Below are 17,375 nucleotides of genomic sequence, written 5' to 3'. Positions count from 1 at the left end.
CACACACACAAAATGAAGTAATATATTAATTTTCCTTCCTAAATTTTGTATTATTCCAGCCCCAAGTGAAGACTAGTGTTCTGTAAAGTAATTTTCATTTTACTGATTACTTGTTGAAAAAGTAATTTGTAATCGTAATTCACTGTAAGCAATCCCAGTCACTCTTTTTTTTTCTTGTACTCTTTCGATCACATAGTTTGTAATATCTAAAACCATTTCCTTTCAATTTAGACTCAGTTATTTTCTCACTGTTAAGTTCTTCAGTCTGCCGAAACTAATTTTGAGTAATACATTTATAAACTATCTGAAAAAACATATGGTAACAGAATTTTACCTGAAAAAGAAACAACTTAATTAAAAGAGAATCAAATGTTTAGTTCATTAAAGGAAAATCATCATCAAATCACACTCATATAACCCATATAACAGAAAAGTATACACAAAAATAACTTTCAATTAACGAGAATATTCAAGCATCAAAAGGTTCGGAACTCGGTTAGAAAACTGTGAAAATAAAGTAACTCTCTACAACCCTTATCCAAACTCTTTTGAACATCTACATACCTAGAGCGCGATGATTTTTTTTTACAATTGGCTTTACGTCGCACCGACACAGATAGGCCTTATGACGACGATGGGATAGGTGGTGGTGGTGGTGATTATTGTTTTAAGAGGAAGTACAACTAGCCAATCATCCTCTATATAACACTAATCAGAGGTAAAATATGGAAGGGGTCCGACACTTCGAAAAATGAAGATATCGGCCAAAGGAAGACAAGGGCCACGAAGGGTGTGAAAATGAAAGACTCCCTAGCCCTTGCAAACCTAATAGCGTCGGGGTCGGAAAAGAACAAGAGTTGGCCAAGAGAGGTCGGATAGGATAGATTAAAGTGAGGAGCCTGGCACAAGTGGAAGCAATGCCAGGACTCAGCTGAGGGCCCCGTGGTCGCCAACACACGCTCCAAAGTTCAGAGCCACTGGAGCCCCTTTTAGTCGCCTCTTACGACAGGCAGGGGATACCGTGGGTGTATTCTGCCGCCCAACGATGGGATAGGAAGGGTCTAGAAGTGGGAACGAGGCAGTCGTGGCCTTAATTAAGGTACAGTCTGGTGTGAAAATGGGAAACCACGGAAAACAATGTTCAGGGCTGCCGACAGTGGGGTTCGAACCTACTAATCTCCCGGATGCGAGCTCACAGCTGCGCGCCCCTAACCGAACGGCCAACTCGCCCGGTAGAGCGCGATAAGACATTGCTTCTAATATGGATGAGCTTGCGATGAGAGTGGGAGTTATCACTGTAGTAGGTACAAATTCAAATTTAAGTCAGATTGCTGAAGTGCTCGAGTACTTACATAGGCCTACATGTGTTGGTTAGTATCGTTTTTCTTATACCGTGCGAATTTTATTTATTCCTGAATGATACACTTCAAGTGTTAGAATGCCAAATTTGGCTGTCCATTGAAGGAAAATATTTTACAATTCGGTGAGTCCTACAGATGGTCAGATTACCTTTCTGAAAAATATATGAAGCGAAACGGGTAGCAGACAAAAAGGATTTACCAATCAGCAACATGTGGGTCACGACAAACACGACGTATCCAGAATATTCCTGGGTGACCTATTCTCAGTTGTGTTGTTTGTAAGAACTGCATTTTAAAAAATATTAAAATATTCTTCTCTCAGGTGCTTGTGTATCTATTATTATTTTACTATTTTGCTTTACGTCGCAACTATAGGAAAGGGCTAGGAGCGGAAAGGAAGCGGCCGTGGTCTTAATAAAGGTACAGCCCCACCTCTATTATTATTATTATTATTATTATTATTATTATTATTATTATTATTATTATTATGATGTTCGACTCCATGGCTAAATGGTTAGCGTGCTGGCCTTTGGTCACAGGGGTCCCGGGTTCGATTCCCGGCAGGGTCGGGAATTTTAACCTTAATTGGTTAATTTCGCTGGCACTGGAGCTGGATGTATGTGTCGTCTTCATCATCATTTCATCCTCATCACGACACGCAGGTCGCCTACGGGAGTCAAATCAAAAGACCTGCATCTGGCGAGCCGAACTTGTCGTCGGACCCTCCCTGCACTAAAAGCCATACGCCATTTCATTTCATTATTATTATTATTATTATTATTTTATGATGTTTACCAATTGTAATACTGTGATAATGTTATTTACGTCCCACTAAATACTATTTTTACGGTTTTCGGAGACGCCGAGGTGCCGTAATTTTCTCCCGCAGGAATTCTTTTACGTGCCAGTAAATCTACCGACAAGAGGCTGACGTATTTGACCACCTTCAAATAGCACCGGACTGAGCCAAGATCGAACCTGTCAAACTGGGCTCAGAAGGCCAGTGCTCTACCGTCTGAGATACTCAGCCCTGGTTATTAATTGTATTCACTTCTTTACGAGTACACGTATTTACTATTTTGGTTAAATACATAAATATTTTCCTTTCTGTCCTTGGTTCGTTTTCTCGCTCTTAAAACACATTGGTGACGGCCCCCGAGAATTCTCGTTTTTATGAACCTCGTGTTCCCTTGATCGTTGCTATCAATATCAATCGCTACTGATCTGCATTTAGGTCAGCCGTCCAGGTGGCATATTCTCTATCTGTTGTTTTCCTAGCATTTTCTCAAATGATTGCAAAGAAATTGGAAATTTATTGAACATCTCCCTTGGTAAGTTATTCCAATCCCTAACTCCTCAACCTATAAACGAATATTTGCCCCAATTTGTCCTCTTGAATTCCAACTTTATCTTCATATTGTGATATTTCCTACTTTTAAAGACACCACTCAAACTTATTCGTCTACTGATGTCATTCCACGCGATCTCTCCACTGACAGCTTGGAACATACCACTTAGTCGAGCAGCTCTTCTCCTTTCTCCCAAGTCTTCCCAGCCCAAACTTTGCAACTTTTTTTGTAACGCTGCTCTTTTGTCGGAAATCAACCAGAACAAATCGAGCTGCTTTTCTTTGTATTTTTCCCAGTTCATGAATCAAGTAATCCTGTGGAGGGTCCTATACGCCATACTCTAGTAGGGGTCTTACCAGAGACTTATATGCCCTCTCCTTTACATCCTTACTATAACCTCTAAATCCCCTCAAAACCATGTGCAGAGATCTGTACCCTTTATTTACAATCATATGTGATTACCCCAATGAAGATCTTCCCTTATATTAACACCTAGGTACTTACAATGATCCCGAAAAGGAATTTTCACCCCATCAACGCAGTAATTAAAACTGAGAGGACTTTTCCTATTTGTGAAACTCACAACCTGACGTTTATAATCATACCATTGCCTACTGTCCATCTCACAACATTATCGAGGACATTTTGCAGTTGCTCACAATCTTGTAACTTATGTATTACTCTGTACAGAATAACATCGTCTGCTATAATCTGATGGTGAAATCCATAACAGTGTAGTCATGGAATAAATAGTATAAGGCAAGTATTGCTCCATCATCATCTTTTCTTTGAACCTTCGTAGCAAAATAATATCGGAAATGTCGAACTATTCCTTGAAGCTGCAGTGCAGCTGTCAGCATGGCGCGGCGCGTGCAGTTGCTAACAGACCGGTTATCAGATTGTATGTGCGGTTATCAGGTGTACATAGACACAGTGAATTATATATTTCAAATTATGTGAGTGATTTTGACAGTTCTTTTGGTCCTTCCATGTCAAATCATGTACAACAATCTCGTGTGTTGGAATACAGCAGTGAATTAGATGCACACAAGTCGAGTATAGATAGCACTTGTAGTATGTAATAGGTATAGATACAGTCAGCGGCTTCTCAAAAGATAATCCAGTTCGTAATTTCAGGTTGATATCTAGAATAGTTTTAGCGTTACATGAGTATGAGTGCAGCAGTGTAAAATTTGTTCTTGCAGGCTTGAACTATCCGATCGATAGGGGGTAATAGCCTCCGTTCGGAAACAGTCACCAATGTGTTTTAAGTCATTTCTTGAGGAATTTTAAGTCATTTTTCGCCATTTATTAGTTCATCGAAATACGGGGTCTGGTAAATCAAACTTGGTGAGTCTAGCAATATTCACACATCTGTATGACTAGATGTTTTCAGTTCAAGTCAAATTTGAAGAAAATGTGAAGGAAAATAGCTACTTACCGTGGCTGGGTGTCACTGCAGGCGACTGTCTCCCACCACTCGACGTAGGCGATACCGAGGAAGGCCTGTTGCGGGGCGAATCCTGTACGTCATGCTGATCTCCATTGGGGGTCTTCTTGGGACTTTCTTCTCCATACAGTCTTCTGTGAACAGTTACTGATGATCTTTGGCGATCTGCTGGTTCTTCTATATACAGTCTTTCTAAACCTTGAGTGCTAGTGCGTGATGGTGGTTCATCTATGTACAGCCTCGTACTATAAGGGCCACCATTGGCTGTAGGGGACAAGGACGATGACCTAGTACGTCGAGGTATTTCTTCAACATTAAGTCTCTCCGAGGAAGATCTGTTCCGTCTTTCGTGTGGGTAGCGGTAGTCTCCACCATTGACTGCTGGGTATCCTGATATAGTCCTGTAGGGGTCATGGTCACTAGGGATGAGGGATGGTGAGCGGTAGCGGTGGGTTCTGGGGGTGATTAGAGGAGTTTCGCCGGGCCTGTACACCGTGGTCTCAGAGGTGCGCGTCAAGGAGATGGAGCGATACCGCTGCGCGGTGGTCTCTTCCGGATACGGTGTCTTGTTTCTTCGAGGGGTGCTAGGGGAGGACTGTTGGGAAACGCTGCCAAACCGACGTCGTCCTGGTAACCAGGAGAAATCTGAAAACAGTTTCCGCCGTGCTGGAGGTGGTGGTTCTTGGAGCTCATTGTTGGCCAGTGAAGAGGTTCGTGGTAGGCGAGGCGACAGGTTCAGGGAAGCCTCCACAGGCTTCGTCTTCCGGGAAGCAAACATGTTCCTAGACGAGAAAAACGAAAGAATATAATAATAAAATTACTAAGAATATTTACAACAAGAAATACTTATCTAAAAATCTTTAAATAAGGCACTACCATACAGTTGTGAAAGCAGAATGTCTTTATGCAAGTGAATTTCTAGTTTTGAACTATAATTTATATAAACTGAACGTCCTAGAAAGAAGAATCACGAGAAAAATATTAGGACCAATGAAAAAACCCGGAACAATGAAAAATAAGAATTACAGTAACTAGCAGTTTCCCGCTGGCTCCGCCCGCAATGTACAAAGTATGGTGTTGTTCGTTACTATCCTCACGGATGTATTTGCAAAGTTTCTAGTTAATGAAATAAAGCACATGATCTGCTGTGGTAATAGAATGTAATATTATGTCAACAAAACACTTGAAAATACATCACACAAAGAAATTGAATTAAACGTTTCTTGGAACAACACAACGCGCTGAACTGTTAAAAAGTCCTTCAAAGATCTTCGTAATGGAGACAAATGTACTCATAACGTTTCTCAGAATCTACCAATTTAAGTAGTTATTACCTCAAAAGAAAGCGCTTGATCCACTGAGTGTTTTTAGACCAAAGCGAACTGCGTACCTCAATGATTGCTTCAATGAGAAAAAATGATTAAGAAATGAGACGTCAAATTGAATGTGCACTCATAACTTTCCTCAGAATCAACCAATTTGAATAGTTAAGAGCTGAAATGAAAGAGCTTGATCCACTCAGTGTTCTTAGGCCAGTGCCTCAATTATAACCAAAGATATGATTGCTTCAAAGAGACAAAAATAGAAAAAAATCAAATAATTTGAGGAAGGCGGAGTTGAGTCATTTATAGTACCTGATGACAAATCTGTGCATGAATACCTTTCCGTTAAAAAAATGTTTAGGAAATCGATCGGGTAGAATGGCCGGACTGACTTACATTAGTTTTCATAAATTTTGTTAATATATAGATAAGGAAAAATACCAGAACATAGAAAATGTAACAGGAAATATAGGGAGAAAGGGGGTTGATATTTTTTGGACGTGTCTACAGAATGGATGATAACAGATTGACAAAACAGATATTCAAGTACTTTTTGGGAGAAAACGTCCACAACGAGCTGGGTACAAGAGATCAAGGAAGATTTAGAAAGAAAAAAATTAAGAGAAGAGAAAACTATAGAAAGAGATTAAAAAAACAAAGTTTTAAGAAGAATGAATGAATGAAAAGGAAACTCGGCCTAAATAAGCTGAGGAGAGAAGAATAAAGCAGTGATGAAGGAATACTGGAAAGAACGGAAGAGGAAGCTAGAAGTAGAAAATTGACTAAACAGACAACAGTGGTTAAAAAACACCCTCAAATCAGCATCTCTCTGCATATACGATAGCTTTTCTAACTCCGGTATGAACATATCATATAATGATATTATATTAACTGATATGTCCATATGTCCGGTCCGTGGTTTCCCATTTTTACACCAGGCAAATGCTGGGGCTGTACCTTAATTAAGGCCACGGCCGCTTCCTTCCCACTCCTAGCCCCTTCCTGTCCCATCGTCGCCGTAAGACCTATCTGTGTCGGTGCGACGTAAAACAACTAGCAAACAAAACAAACATATGTCCGGCTCCATGGCTAAATGGTTAGCGTGCTGGCCTTTGGTCACAGGGGTCCCGGGTTCGATTCCCGGCAGGGTCGGAAATTTTAACCTTAATTGGTTAATTTCGCCGGCACGGGGGCTGGGTGTATGTGTCAATTGCGCCGGACTCCTCACTTTTATCTATCATATCCAACCTCCCTTGGTTAATTCTTGTTCTTTTCCGAATTTGATAGTATTAGAGCATTCGAGGCCTACGGAGTCTTTCATTTTCACGCCTTTTGTGGCCCTACACTTTGTTTGGATACTTTCATTTTTTAAAGTGTCGGACCTCTTCAATTTTTTCCCTCGGATTACTGTTAATAGATGTTGGTTACCTAGTTGCAGTTCCTCTCAAAACAATAATCACCACCACCACCAATGCCAGACTCAGTTAAGATTCCATGATCGTCACTCCATGTCTCAAAAGTACCGAGCGTTTGTGGGAGAGTAAAAGAGTATTTCTTCTGTCAGTTACTAATAAATAAGTTGATGTTAGGAAAGATTTTTTAGCAAGAAATCTTGATAACATGAAGATAACTTGGTAGTAGATAAGATAGCACACACTTCCTAAGCAGAGCCTATTTACAATGATTAAGCAGACTGTTACTGTCACTCCTGTATTAAGCGAATGATCCGACCACTTTGTAACTACCGTGTATGTTTAGGTCGGGATGTATTAAATGATTAAGAGACGTTTCTGTGAAGGAGCAATCACTGTGTTAACGGGAGAAGATGAGTGCATGTGTTGTGACTCTGTAGTTTTGATAAAGGCCAAAGTTTCATGGCCATCCGACTGTGCCAGTGACGTTGCTAACAGCTAGAAATTAACTAGTGAGGTACACACGGGGTACTGGATAGAATAAAACATCGATTTGCTTTACGCCGCACGAACACAGATAGGTGTTAAGGCGGCGATAGAATAGGAAAGTGCTAGGAGTGTGAAGGAAGCGACCGTGGCCTTAATTAAGGTACAACCCCAGCATTTGCCTGGTGTGAAAATGGGGAAACAACGGAAAACCATATTTACGGCTTCCGACAGTGAGGGTTTTTTTTTTGCTAGGGGCTTTTACGTCGCACCGACACAGATAGGTCTTATGGCGACGATGGGATAGGAAAGGCCTAGGAGTTGGAAGGAAGCGGCCGTGGCCTTAATTAAGGTACAGCCCCAGCATTTGCCTGGTGTGAAAATGGGAAACCACGGAAAACCATCTTCAGGGCTGCCGATAGCGGGATTCGAACCTACTATCTCCCGGATGCAAGCTCACAGCCGCGCGCCTCTACGCGCACGGCCAACTCGCCCGGTACAGTGAGGTTTGAACCCACTATCTCCCGAATGCAAGTTCATAGATACGTGACGCAAACCAATCAGCCATTTGCTCGGTAACAGAATAGTAGGCTACATGCCAGGACAGAATACTCTTCCCTCTTTGGATGACTAGCCCACTGGAGACAGTGTTCATTTATTGGAATATTTACTGATAAAACGACTTACTGTATTCTAATTCAAAATACATGGTACAGTCGAACTTCGATATCTCGAACCTCCATTACTCGAATTTTCAGTATCTCGAAGTAACTTAAATTTCCCGGCCGTTTGTCCTATTATTCACGTGTATTTATTTCTCTATTACTCGAAATTCGGTTACGCGAATTTCTCGATTTCTAAAGCAAACATTTCCTCCCGTGAAACAAAAAATACTCTAAGTCGAATTTTGTCCAACAACTGTGCAATATGGCATGTGTGGTTTGTTAGGAGCAGTTAACAAGTAACGAAAGGTGTACTGTGGGATCTAATATGACGGGAACCGAAAAACTCAAACTTGGTGATCAGAAAATTGGCGAAGCCACCCGTTTCGTGGGTGTGAATTACCGGTCACGTACGAAAGCAACCCCCGAAGTTGGGGATGACAAGCTCCATTTACGAATCTCGGCTGCGTGGTATTGACGAGAAGTTTCAACGTAAAGGGAGGAAAGGTTACCAGTAACAAACAGAAGAGACTAACGGATTTTTTCGAAAGTTTTAACCGAGGTATGCTTCTTGTTTCACTACTGTAGGTACTGTCTTCTAAAATATTACTGTAGCAAGTTGCTTTACGTCGCACCAACACAGATAGGTCTTATGGCGACGATGGGATTGGAAGGGGCTAGGAGTGGGAAGGAAGCGTCCGTGGCCTTAATTAAGGTACAGCCCCAGCATTTGCCTGTTGTGAAAATGGGACCTCAGGGCTGCCGACAGTGGGATTCGAACCAACTATCTCCCGATTACTGGATACTGGCCGCACTTAAGCGACTGCAGCTTTCGAGCTCGGTTTACTGTAATACGGGTTATAATTAAAGTGATGCCGTAAAATAGAGTTTGTTTGTATATTTTTAAATACTGTTAACAATAGTGTATTCAGTATATAGATACATACGATTCAATTATTGCTATACATGCTCAAAAATGGTATTCTCTTTATCTGGAAATTTCGATAACTGCAAATAAAATTCAGCTAGCGAGGTGATTCGAGATATTGAGGTCCCACTGTATATATATGTGTGTATGTTTAGTCCTCAGCCCGAAGGCTGGTTGGATCCTCAACAGTTCCGCCATAAGCTGTCATAGATGGCCTACGCATCACTGAAGAGGCGTACTAGGGAAATGAGGAGTGAGGTAGTTTCCCGTTGCTTTCCTCACCGAGTCAGAAGTTGCTATTACATATCAGTCTGCCAAGCCCACTGAAATGCATGCACCAACTGACCCTATTTTCACACCATTCATAGCAGGGACCAGCTGCAGAAGGAATGGCATTACTAGCATCACTCATACCTCAGTCACTTTCATATTGTCAAAGTCAAGGATAAAGCTGAGACAGATCAATGAAAGTAACAAAATTGCTCTAGCCCATACCAGAAGACGTAGTGCACTGTAAACACGAGGTCCCGCCAGCAAAGGCACACTGTATATATAATTGGTGTCAAATATTTTGGGTACATATACCTAACAACAAAACATTTTTAAAATGCCTAAGGACATGGTCCTCAAAATGATTAGTTTAATAGTTACACTACTTTATCACCAAGGCCAGGATTTTGATGACCTGAAAAGTTTAAAGAGTAATCTATAACATGACGGCAAAATTTCAGTAAAATGATCCGAAATCTTTTATACATGACGTATACATTTTAAATAAGACGTTCTAATCAATTTACTAGTCGATTTGGTATAGCCTATGTTGTTAACATAATTTTAACACTCAAACAAATGCAAACAGACTGTGTCTTCCTATAAATTTAATGGATACCTAATCTAATTTCACGCATTGATGAAGACACACATAAATACTGGTTAACATTTCAACCCATTGTTTAATACTGCAAATTCAGTTTTTCATTCAAGAATGTCTTTTCTGTTATGAGCTCCGGTAAGTCGGGAACATCTGAAGAACAAAACAAAAAACACACTTAAAGTTGCGATAATATCTAACACCAGACGCGTAAATGCTCCCAAATCCTCAAACATGTAAGAGAATGTCTCAAAAAGTATAAATTAGTCTAAAAATCGCATAAAATCATCAAATAATGATTTTAGAAACTGACCTAAAAGCAGTGTTGCGAACTTAGCGGATTTTCCGCTAAATGTGGCGGAATTACAAGACTGTCGGCGGAGAAATATATCATTTAGCGGACAGCGGATTTTTTGGCGGAATTCTAGATTTATTATAGCGGAATTTAGTGTTTTATCCATTTTACGTTTTAAAAAAATGTGTACTCCAGTCTATCTCCGAGCTATTCCGTATTTCTAGCTAGCCACCACACGAGGAAAACACGTTATTTGGATTTGATGTTATGAGATCGCGGTATCATAAAATTGTAATGCGTGGGGAAAGGGTTACTTATCTCTTAGTTGACGAATGCCGACAGATAATGAACTGTGAGAGAGTAGCATTTATATTTATGCTATGAAGGAAGACCGTTTAATGAACTGGCCTGTTCTGTGTTTGGCCCTTGAGGTAGGGGATTCACCTAGTTTGTACCCGGCAGTAAAACGCCTACAAGTTTTAGCTCGCCGGCTCGCAGGCAGGGGGTTAATCCCAGTGAAACTCACAGATCAGGTGAGTGCAGACATTTACATTTATTACTATTATTGTTATTATTATTGCTCATTTTTATAGTTCATTATTTGAGATCGGATTTCTTGGCGGAATTTTAGTGGATTTTTAGTAGTATTTAGCGGATCTTGGAAATATAACTTGGCAACACTGCCTGAAAGTACAAAATTGAAAATATGACAAAAATGACCTAATGAATTAGCATTTTTACAATGTGGGAACTATGATCAGGATTACTGTGGAAGTTAGCAATGCCTATTGTAAACCAATTAAAATATGACTTATCATCAAAACCCTAACCCTGTTCATCACATACAAAGAAGGGATTTAAAAAAATGTTACTGTTTTAACGTCGTTCTAACGCATCGAAGGATTTCGGTGACGCAAGGATTGTAAAGGATTGGGATTGGGATGGAAGTGGCCGTGGTGTTAATTAAGGTACGGCCAAAGCATTTGCCTGGTGTGAAAATGGAAAACTATTGGAAAACCGTCTTCAAGGCTGCTGACGGTAAGATTCGAACCCACAATCTCCCGTGACCCTAACAACACGGCCAACTCGCTCCGTAAAGAAAGAAATAGTACAAGGGATACTATTACGGAACAAGTGGCAGTGTGGTTTGGGTCACACAACTATCAACTTGCATTCAGGAGATTGTGAGTTCAAATCTCGCCGTCAGCAGCACTGAAGATGGTTTTCCGTGGTTTCCCATTTTCACACTAGGCAAATGTTACCGCTGTACCTTAATTAAAGCCACGGTCGCTTTCTTCCCACTCCTAGCCCGTTCCTAACCCATCGTCGCCATCGGCACGACGTAAATCAAGTTATTAAAAAAGGTATACTATTAAGGAAGTTATTACAAAAATTGCACAAGTGGCTTCCTCTTGAGTCGATGCATCTTCTGAGCCTGTGTTCCGTGCTTAGGCGTAATCAGTAGAAACCCTGAGTTCTTCGTACTTGTTTAAACCCATTTAGAATACGTTCTCTTAAACCGTCAACATTGGGGTACAGCAGTTACTCCTTCCCGTGGAGTAATTCTTCAGGTACTATCTAATAGATTTTGGTCCAAACTACGTTTCTCAAGTTCATAATTTCATACTTTAAACACCTAAGACATTCTTATAAAATATTCCCGTCTCTCATAAAGTGGGTGAATTCGTGAGGAAGTTCTTGAATAAGTCTGAGTACATTTTAGCATAAAGTTCAAATGTTCTTGAATCATTACCACCTGAAAGATCATAAAGGGTGCGAATATCTGACATTTTACTCGCTGAATGCAATTTTATTACTGTAAACAAGCAACCAAACGAGCAGAAGACTATCAACCAGGGGAAAACTAATCTCACGGCCTGCTCTAAAAAGATAGTTACTACAACAGGAAAGCAATTTGACATGATAGCTTATCCTGGGCTCAGATGCTAAGCATTTTCACGAGCATGTTCATAAGTTTTGTAATGTTACGTTGTTAGGAATATCTCCCCAAAATATTTGACGCCATGTTTTAAACGTGATGTTTTTGGGGGCTGGGGTCTATCTGGAATTAGCATCATCAATTTCTCGACACAATTGTAAGCATGGCAACCAGTGTTCATCTATGTTTGCGTATATGCTGGACTGATATTGTGAGAAATGAGGAGGTGCTGGGAAGTAAGGAAAAACCAAATGATATAGCGAGAAACGTCAAGATATAGAAACTTGAATATTTTATGCATGTCTAGTAGTGGCGATAAGGAGGATTGGCGGGGGGGGGGCAGTGGCAGTCCCCCTCCCCCAAATTTTGTGGAGAAAACATTCGACTTTTTATTACATTTTTAGCCGCCTAAAACCAGGAATTATAGGAATTGTTAAAAATGCGATTTGTACAAGCCCTGTTGTCTTACCGGCTAATTCTATCCTTTATTTAATTTAATTATTAACAAAATTATCAGCGGAAATACACACAAAATGTCGTTCGCCGCGGCTAACCGATTTGTATGGCTCCACGGCAAGTAGTTGAGACTTTGCATGTGCTCTGAGGAAGGGTAGCAGGTTTTTTTTCTTTGCCGATATCATGGACGTTTTTCTGGCAGTCCTGTTAGTTTCTTAGTGTGTAGTCAAATATTAACTTCTATTTAATTGCAATACTTGTATAATATTGTTCTTTTGTTGAAAGTTTTATTGTGTAGTATTGAATCAAAACAAAAACAAAAAACTATTATTACCGCACTTACGTTGGTAGACTTTCAATCTTTAAGTTACCTCTTTGTCGACTGTCGAAATTCGCTCAGAGAGCATTAAAAGCTTACAATTTTGTAGCATTTTTTCTTCAGTTTTGATGAATATACACCGCCCCCGCCCTCTCGCCATATCCCACAAATCCGGGATTTATTGCCCCCTCCCCTCTCCCCCAGTTCTACTTCCCAATCGCCGCTACTGCATGCCATGCGAGACCCATAGAAATACAGTCTTTTGCACAATGTATGGTAGAAGTCAAGCGAGAAGCCGGTAGAAGAACAACATCGTAGGTAAAGTATATGACGGACTAAAATGAAAAATCTACTTTTGAACAGTTTGGAGCAGCAGTAAATAAATCACCAACATAATCGTCAATGTTCGCTAAGCGAATGCGGGACAGGTGAAAGCTATGGTATATGTCAAGTATCTTCTTCTTCTACCGCGTTTCCCGCGCTTGGTATATCTCAAGTATCTTTTTATGAAAATTAAAATAAGTGCTTCTTTTAGTTTATGATCACATTCCTCAGTGTAACAAACTCTTAAATTAGTAAGGTGGTTTTGCAGCCACGTCTTCATATACTATATTTCTCATGCTTAAATTGGTCAACTGGTAGGACATTTGAATGAACGAATATAACGCTGGAGGCGTAAGCAACGAACAGTGATGACTGATGATGTTATTCGTCAAGCTGAACCCTCGACGATCGCGATTACGAGCGCAGACAGAAAGTTAAAACTCGCAGAATCCAGAAATGAAAAAGAAAGGAAACCAAAGTAGAAGATACACGCAATAAATCAGAAAGCATACTCTAGAGCAGAGGTGCTCAGCTGGGCGCCCGTTGAGGCTAGCCCAGTTCTGCCGGGCTGGTCTGACGTAAATGCGGGCAGCTTACGTAGCAAGCATGCGTCACAATGAAGCGAGAGACCGAACACACTTGGCAGGGAAGTGAAGCAGTGTCGTTCGACTGTCACTAAGAAACTCTCCTCCACTACTCAGCGAAATGCTGATTCGGGTACAATGTTAAACGTAAAGAACACTATAATCTGCGCTTGATATGAACAGTCCATTATATTTTCTTACATTTATACATTCCAAGAAAACTGGCACGTTATAATTTTTGTTACAATTTATTAAGATACAGGTTTCAAGCGCACAAGCTTCGATTTACAATTCCTTAGATGGGAATGATACTATTTCCAACAAAAAGGTAAAATTCCTGTTATTCATTCAGCAAAACGTAATTTATTTACACTAGCAAATGTACCCGTGCTTCGCTACGGTATTCAACATTGTTTACGGATATCAAAGAAAATTACTGTTCACGCAGTGAACAAGAATTTTTTTTTAAATTGCGTGTCTCTTAGCGTTAATCGGGAAACAGCATGGGGAGGTCCCCATTTGTTGTTTCCAATGTAAAGTGCGAGTTGCAAAGTTGTCATGGTAACGGCAGGCTCACTTGATTACTGCCATCCACAACTGAGTTGGGAAGTTTTCATTATAAAAGAAGACCCACTTGTCTACTCTGCGGTCACAATCGTTCTGGGGAGTTTTCGTTACAATGGTAGGCCCACTTTCCTACTTCCAGGCACAATCGGGTAGAGGAGTTTTGAAGAAAATTGCATGTTCCCTTGCCTTCTACCAATCAAATCGGGAAGAGAATTATTCATTACAATGATAGGCCTTCCTTACTAATGCCAGTTACAAAGGAGTTGGAGAAGGAAACCATGCCTACTGCCAGTCAAAATCGATGTGGGACATACGAGTGTATTATGCATGTTTACATATTGCAGACCTTAATTTACAGATTAACTACTGCTAAACGGTACGTTATATCGACAAACAGAGTGCACCTTATGACGTCTCTTTTAGCGGCCTAATGGTTGATCCTATGATATTTGCTCATATCTCCTCTATTTATGGGTTAGATTAATCTTTAAAAAATTGAAAAAAGGAGAATTTTGGGTAACGTTTTCACACAATGCATTACTTTTCGGATAAGTATGTGAGAGCTAGAAACATATAATTTTGCTCGCATTTGGCTACTGGGAGGGCCAATGTTCGTGCCGAATTTGATGATACCGTCTTTCTTATAAGTGTGTCAAACTATGAATTATACGTGCAAAAACTCCAAAATTTACGTACAATTGAGAAACACAGCCAAATCTAAACCATGAAAGATAGAGATACGTCGAAACGTCATGGGACCAAAGTTGTAGATCACTCCAAGTTGAACGGAGGTTGTGCTATCCGTTTTATGATACGACTTACCGTTTAGCTACGAAATACATGGAATCGAAGGTCTGCACCGTCATTAAAATGGCTCCATATTTCGATATTTTCCGGGGTAAAAAGGGAAAAAGTTAACATTTTGGAATTTTTCCTTCGGTTACAGGCTAAAACCTATAATATTGCCGAATTTCAATTTTCTGGCTCGTCTGGCAGATAGAGCCGCCATCTTAATTTTGGGGAGAGGGGTAAGAATGAGGAGTTTCAGGAAACGAAAACTCAAATATATGTCGATGGTCATTATTACACCTGAAACGGATGATTGTACGTTAATTTCGCGAAAATGGTCAATGTACAGACACACGGTCGTTGCGATTAATAAAAATACTTCAACCCCTATATCACTCCTTTTCAAGCGCCTTCAGATAAATAACCTCACTGATGTTATTCCCGGTGAGTTTATCAGATAATTTAAATCCAAGCATGCACAAGCCACAGCTTATCTACTTTCACTCTGTATTATATTAGAAATGTTTCTTAAGCACCACTTACAATATAATATTGAAAACTGTAATTTATTAGCATTTATTGAACATAACATGCGAATTAGCCCCGATACATGTTCACAAGGACAACTAACACCAAAAGAAAAGAAGAGAAATACAAAATTCCTGGGCATGCCATGAGGTCCATTGGATACCCCGGAAACGTGACACTCCCAAGGGAGGGTCACCACAGCAGTCATCCTCAGTCCCTACATGCCACGTCCATCGTCTCCACTTAATATGAAGAAATAAAATCAATGGACAATATGGGATAATAAAATAAAGGCAATAAATAATATTAATGACAATCTACTGCTACTGACCGGCCGTGTCATCACCCCTGGTGAGAAAAAGCCGCCCTCCCGATGATGACACGACCGGCCCTATCCGCGAGGCCCTAAGGAAGACACCAACAACCTTACCAGATGACAGTGCGTTTCTCTCACCATTTCATTGCGGCCGGCCACGTGAAGCTGGAGCCGCTCTCCTCCCATATCCCGCCTCTCACATTTCTCCCTTCTTTTATATATTTGGGGTGGGCCCGTCCCACCCCGTTCTCTTACGGTTATGTCCTGTTCTCCCTTGCCCATCACTCCGCGTGAATAGTGAGAAAACCGCACATGCCCAAATGTATACAACTAAGTATCATGCTACTAGCTTCCTGCAAATAATAATAAGCTTATAATGCTCCTGTAATTCATTACGTACATTACAAGATTATTGTAGGGTGTTGACATAACTCTTTATTGTATCCAGTCAAAATACATAAACTGTAATGAACATAAATAACGTACGTATTTCTTACAACATACGTTAAAAATGACGTGGAAATTCTGCCCCCCTTCTTTCATTATTTTCTGACTCTATTTCAAACTCTGGTGTGGTCGAGAGTGACGGAGAGAATTTCGCTCAATCTTCGCGGCCTGTGACATGACCACGTAACTTGGTCTGAAAAGCATACAGTACGCTCATCGCCCGCTTACAGCGCTGTGTGCCCGCGGGACGAAATGCCCAGCGTGAGCACCTCTGCGTCTAGCGAGTGCAATAAAGCAGAGGGTATGTGGCGTATACCCTCGGCTACAGTCCTCCATGTATGTATAGGAATGGTAGATACGTAGGAGGCGGATGTTGATTGCCTAAAAATGATCAATAAAAGTTTCTTCTATTTATGGAAAAATGCTATATAAAAATACCTTTCAAACATTTCATCAAAACTGAATTCTGTTGACTGTGTAACAATTATTTTACAAGAAATATACCCCTGTTCTATTTATTGCACAGTTATTGCTTTTACAAAAATGTCTGCTAATTTACTGCACAACAAGTCTTTTCCAAATTCATTCACTAGCTGATTTCAAAATACACTTTGTGGTGATTTCACTTTTGGAATGTTTCTTGCATAGAAATACAGTGTACACTTGAGAGGGTACTTTTGTACTGAAGCGGAAAGTTAAATGTTTCGAAACCCTTCTCCTCTCCATTTTTTCTTGACCTTGAGTACGCGGGTGTGAATGACTGGCTTTTGGGGCGGGTGCAAAGGCTGTTGCATTAGGAAATACTTTCTCCTTATTATCAGAGTTATGTATTGTATATCTGCATATATCTTGGAAACAGAAATACAAGACTCACATATACCAAGCGACCCGCCAACGCCGTACTTTCTGCTTATAAGTGTCCCGCATGCAGTAGTGATGAATGGGATATCTACTAACTGATTTTTACAGG

General features: G+C 40.5%; 1 protein-coding gene across 2 annotated transcripts in view; it reads right to left on the bottom strand.

Moving 5' to 3' along the window:
* LOC136872510 (serine/arginine repetitive matrix protein 2) overlaps window positions 1-17,375 on the bottom strand; it is a 135,619-nt gene that overhangs the window by 34,249 nt on the left and 83,995 nt on the right. For both annotated transcript variants that reach the window (XM_067146320.2, XM_067146321.2), the window contains exon 2: window positions 4,152-4,942. In XM_067146320.2, the coding sequence (XP_067002421.2) occupies window positions 4,152-4,942 (791 nt within the window). The remainder of the gene's footprint in view (window positions 1-4,151; window positions 4,943-17,375) is intronic.

Source organism: Anabrus simplex, chromosome 4 (genome assembly GCF_040414725.1).
Source record: "Anabrus simplex isolate iqAnaSimp1 chromosome 4, ASM4041472v1, whole genome shotgun sequence".
In the NCBI taxonomy this organism is placed as follows: Eukaryota; Metazoa; Arthropoda; class Insecta; order Orthoptera; family Tettigoniidae; genus Anabrus; species Anabrus simplex.
Note: the sequence above shows the minus strand (reverse complement) of the source record. Positions and strands in the feature narration are given on the sequence as shown.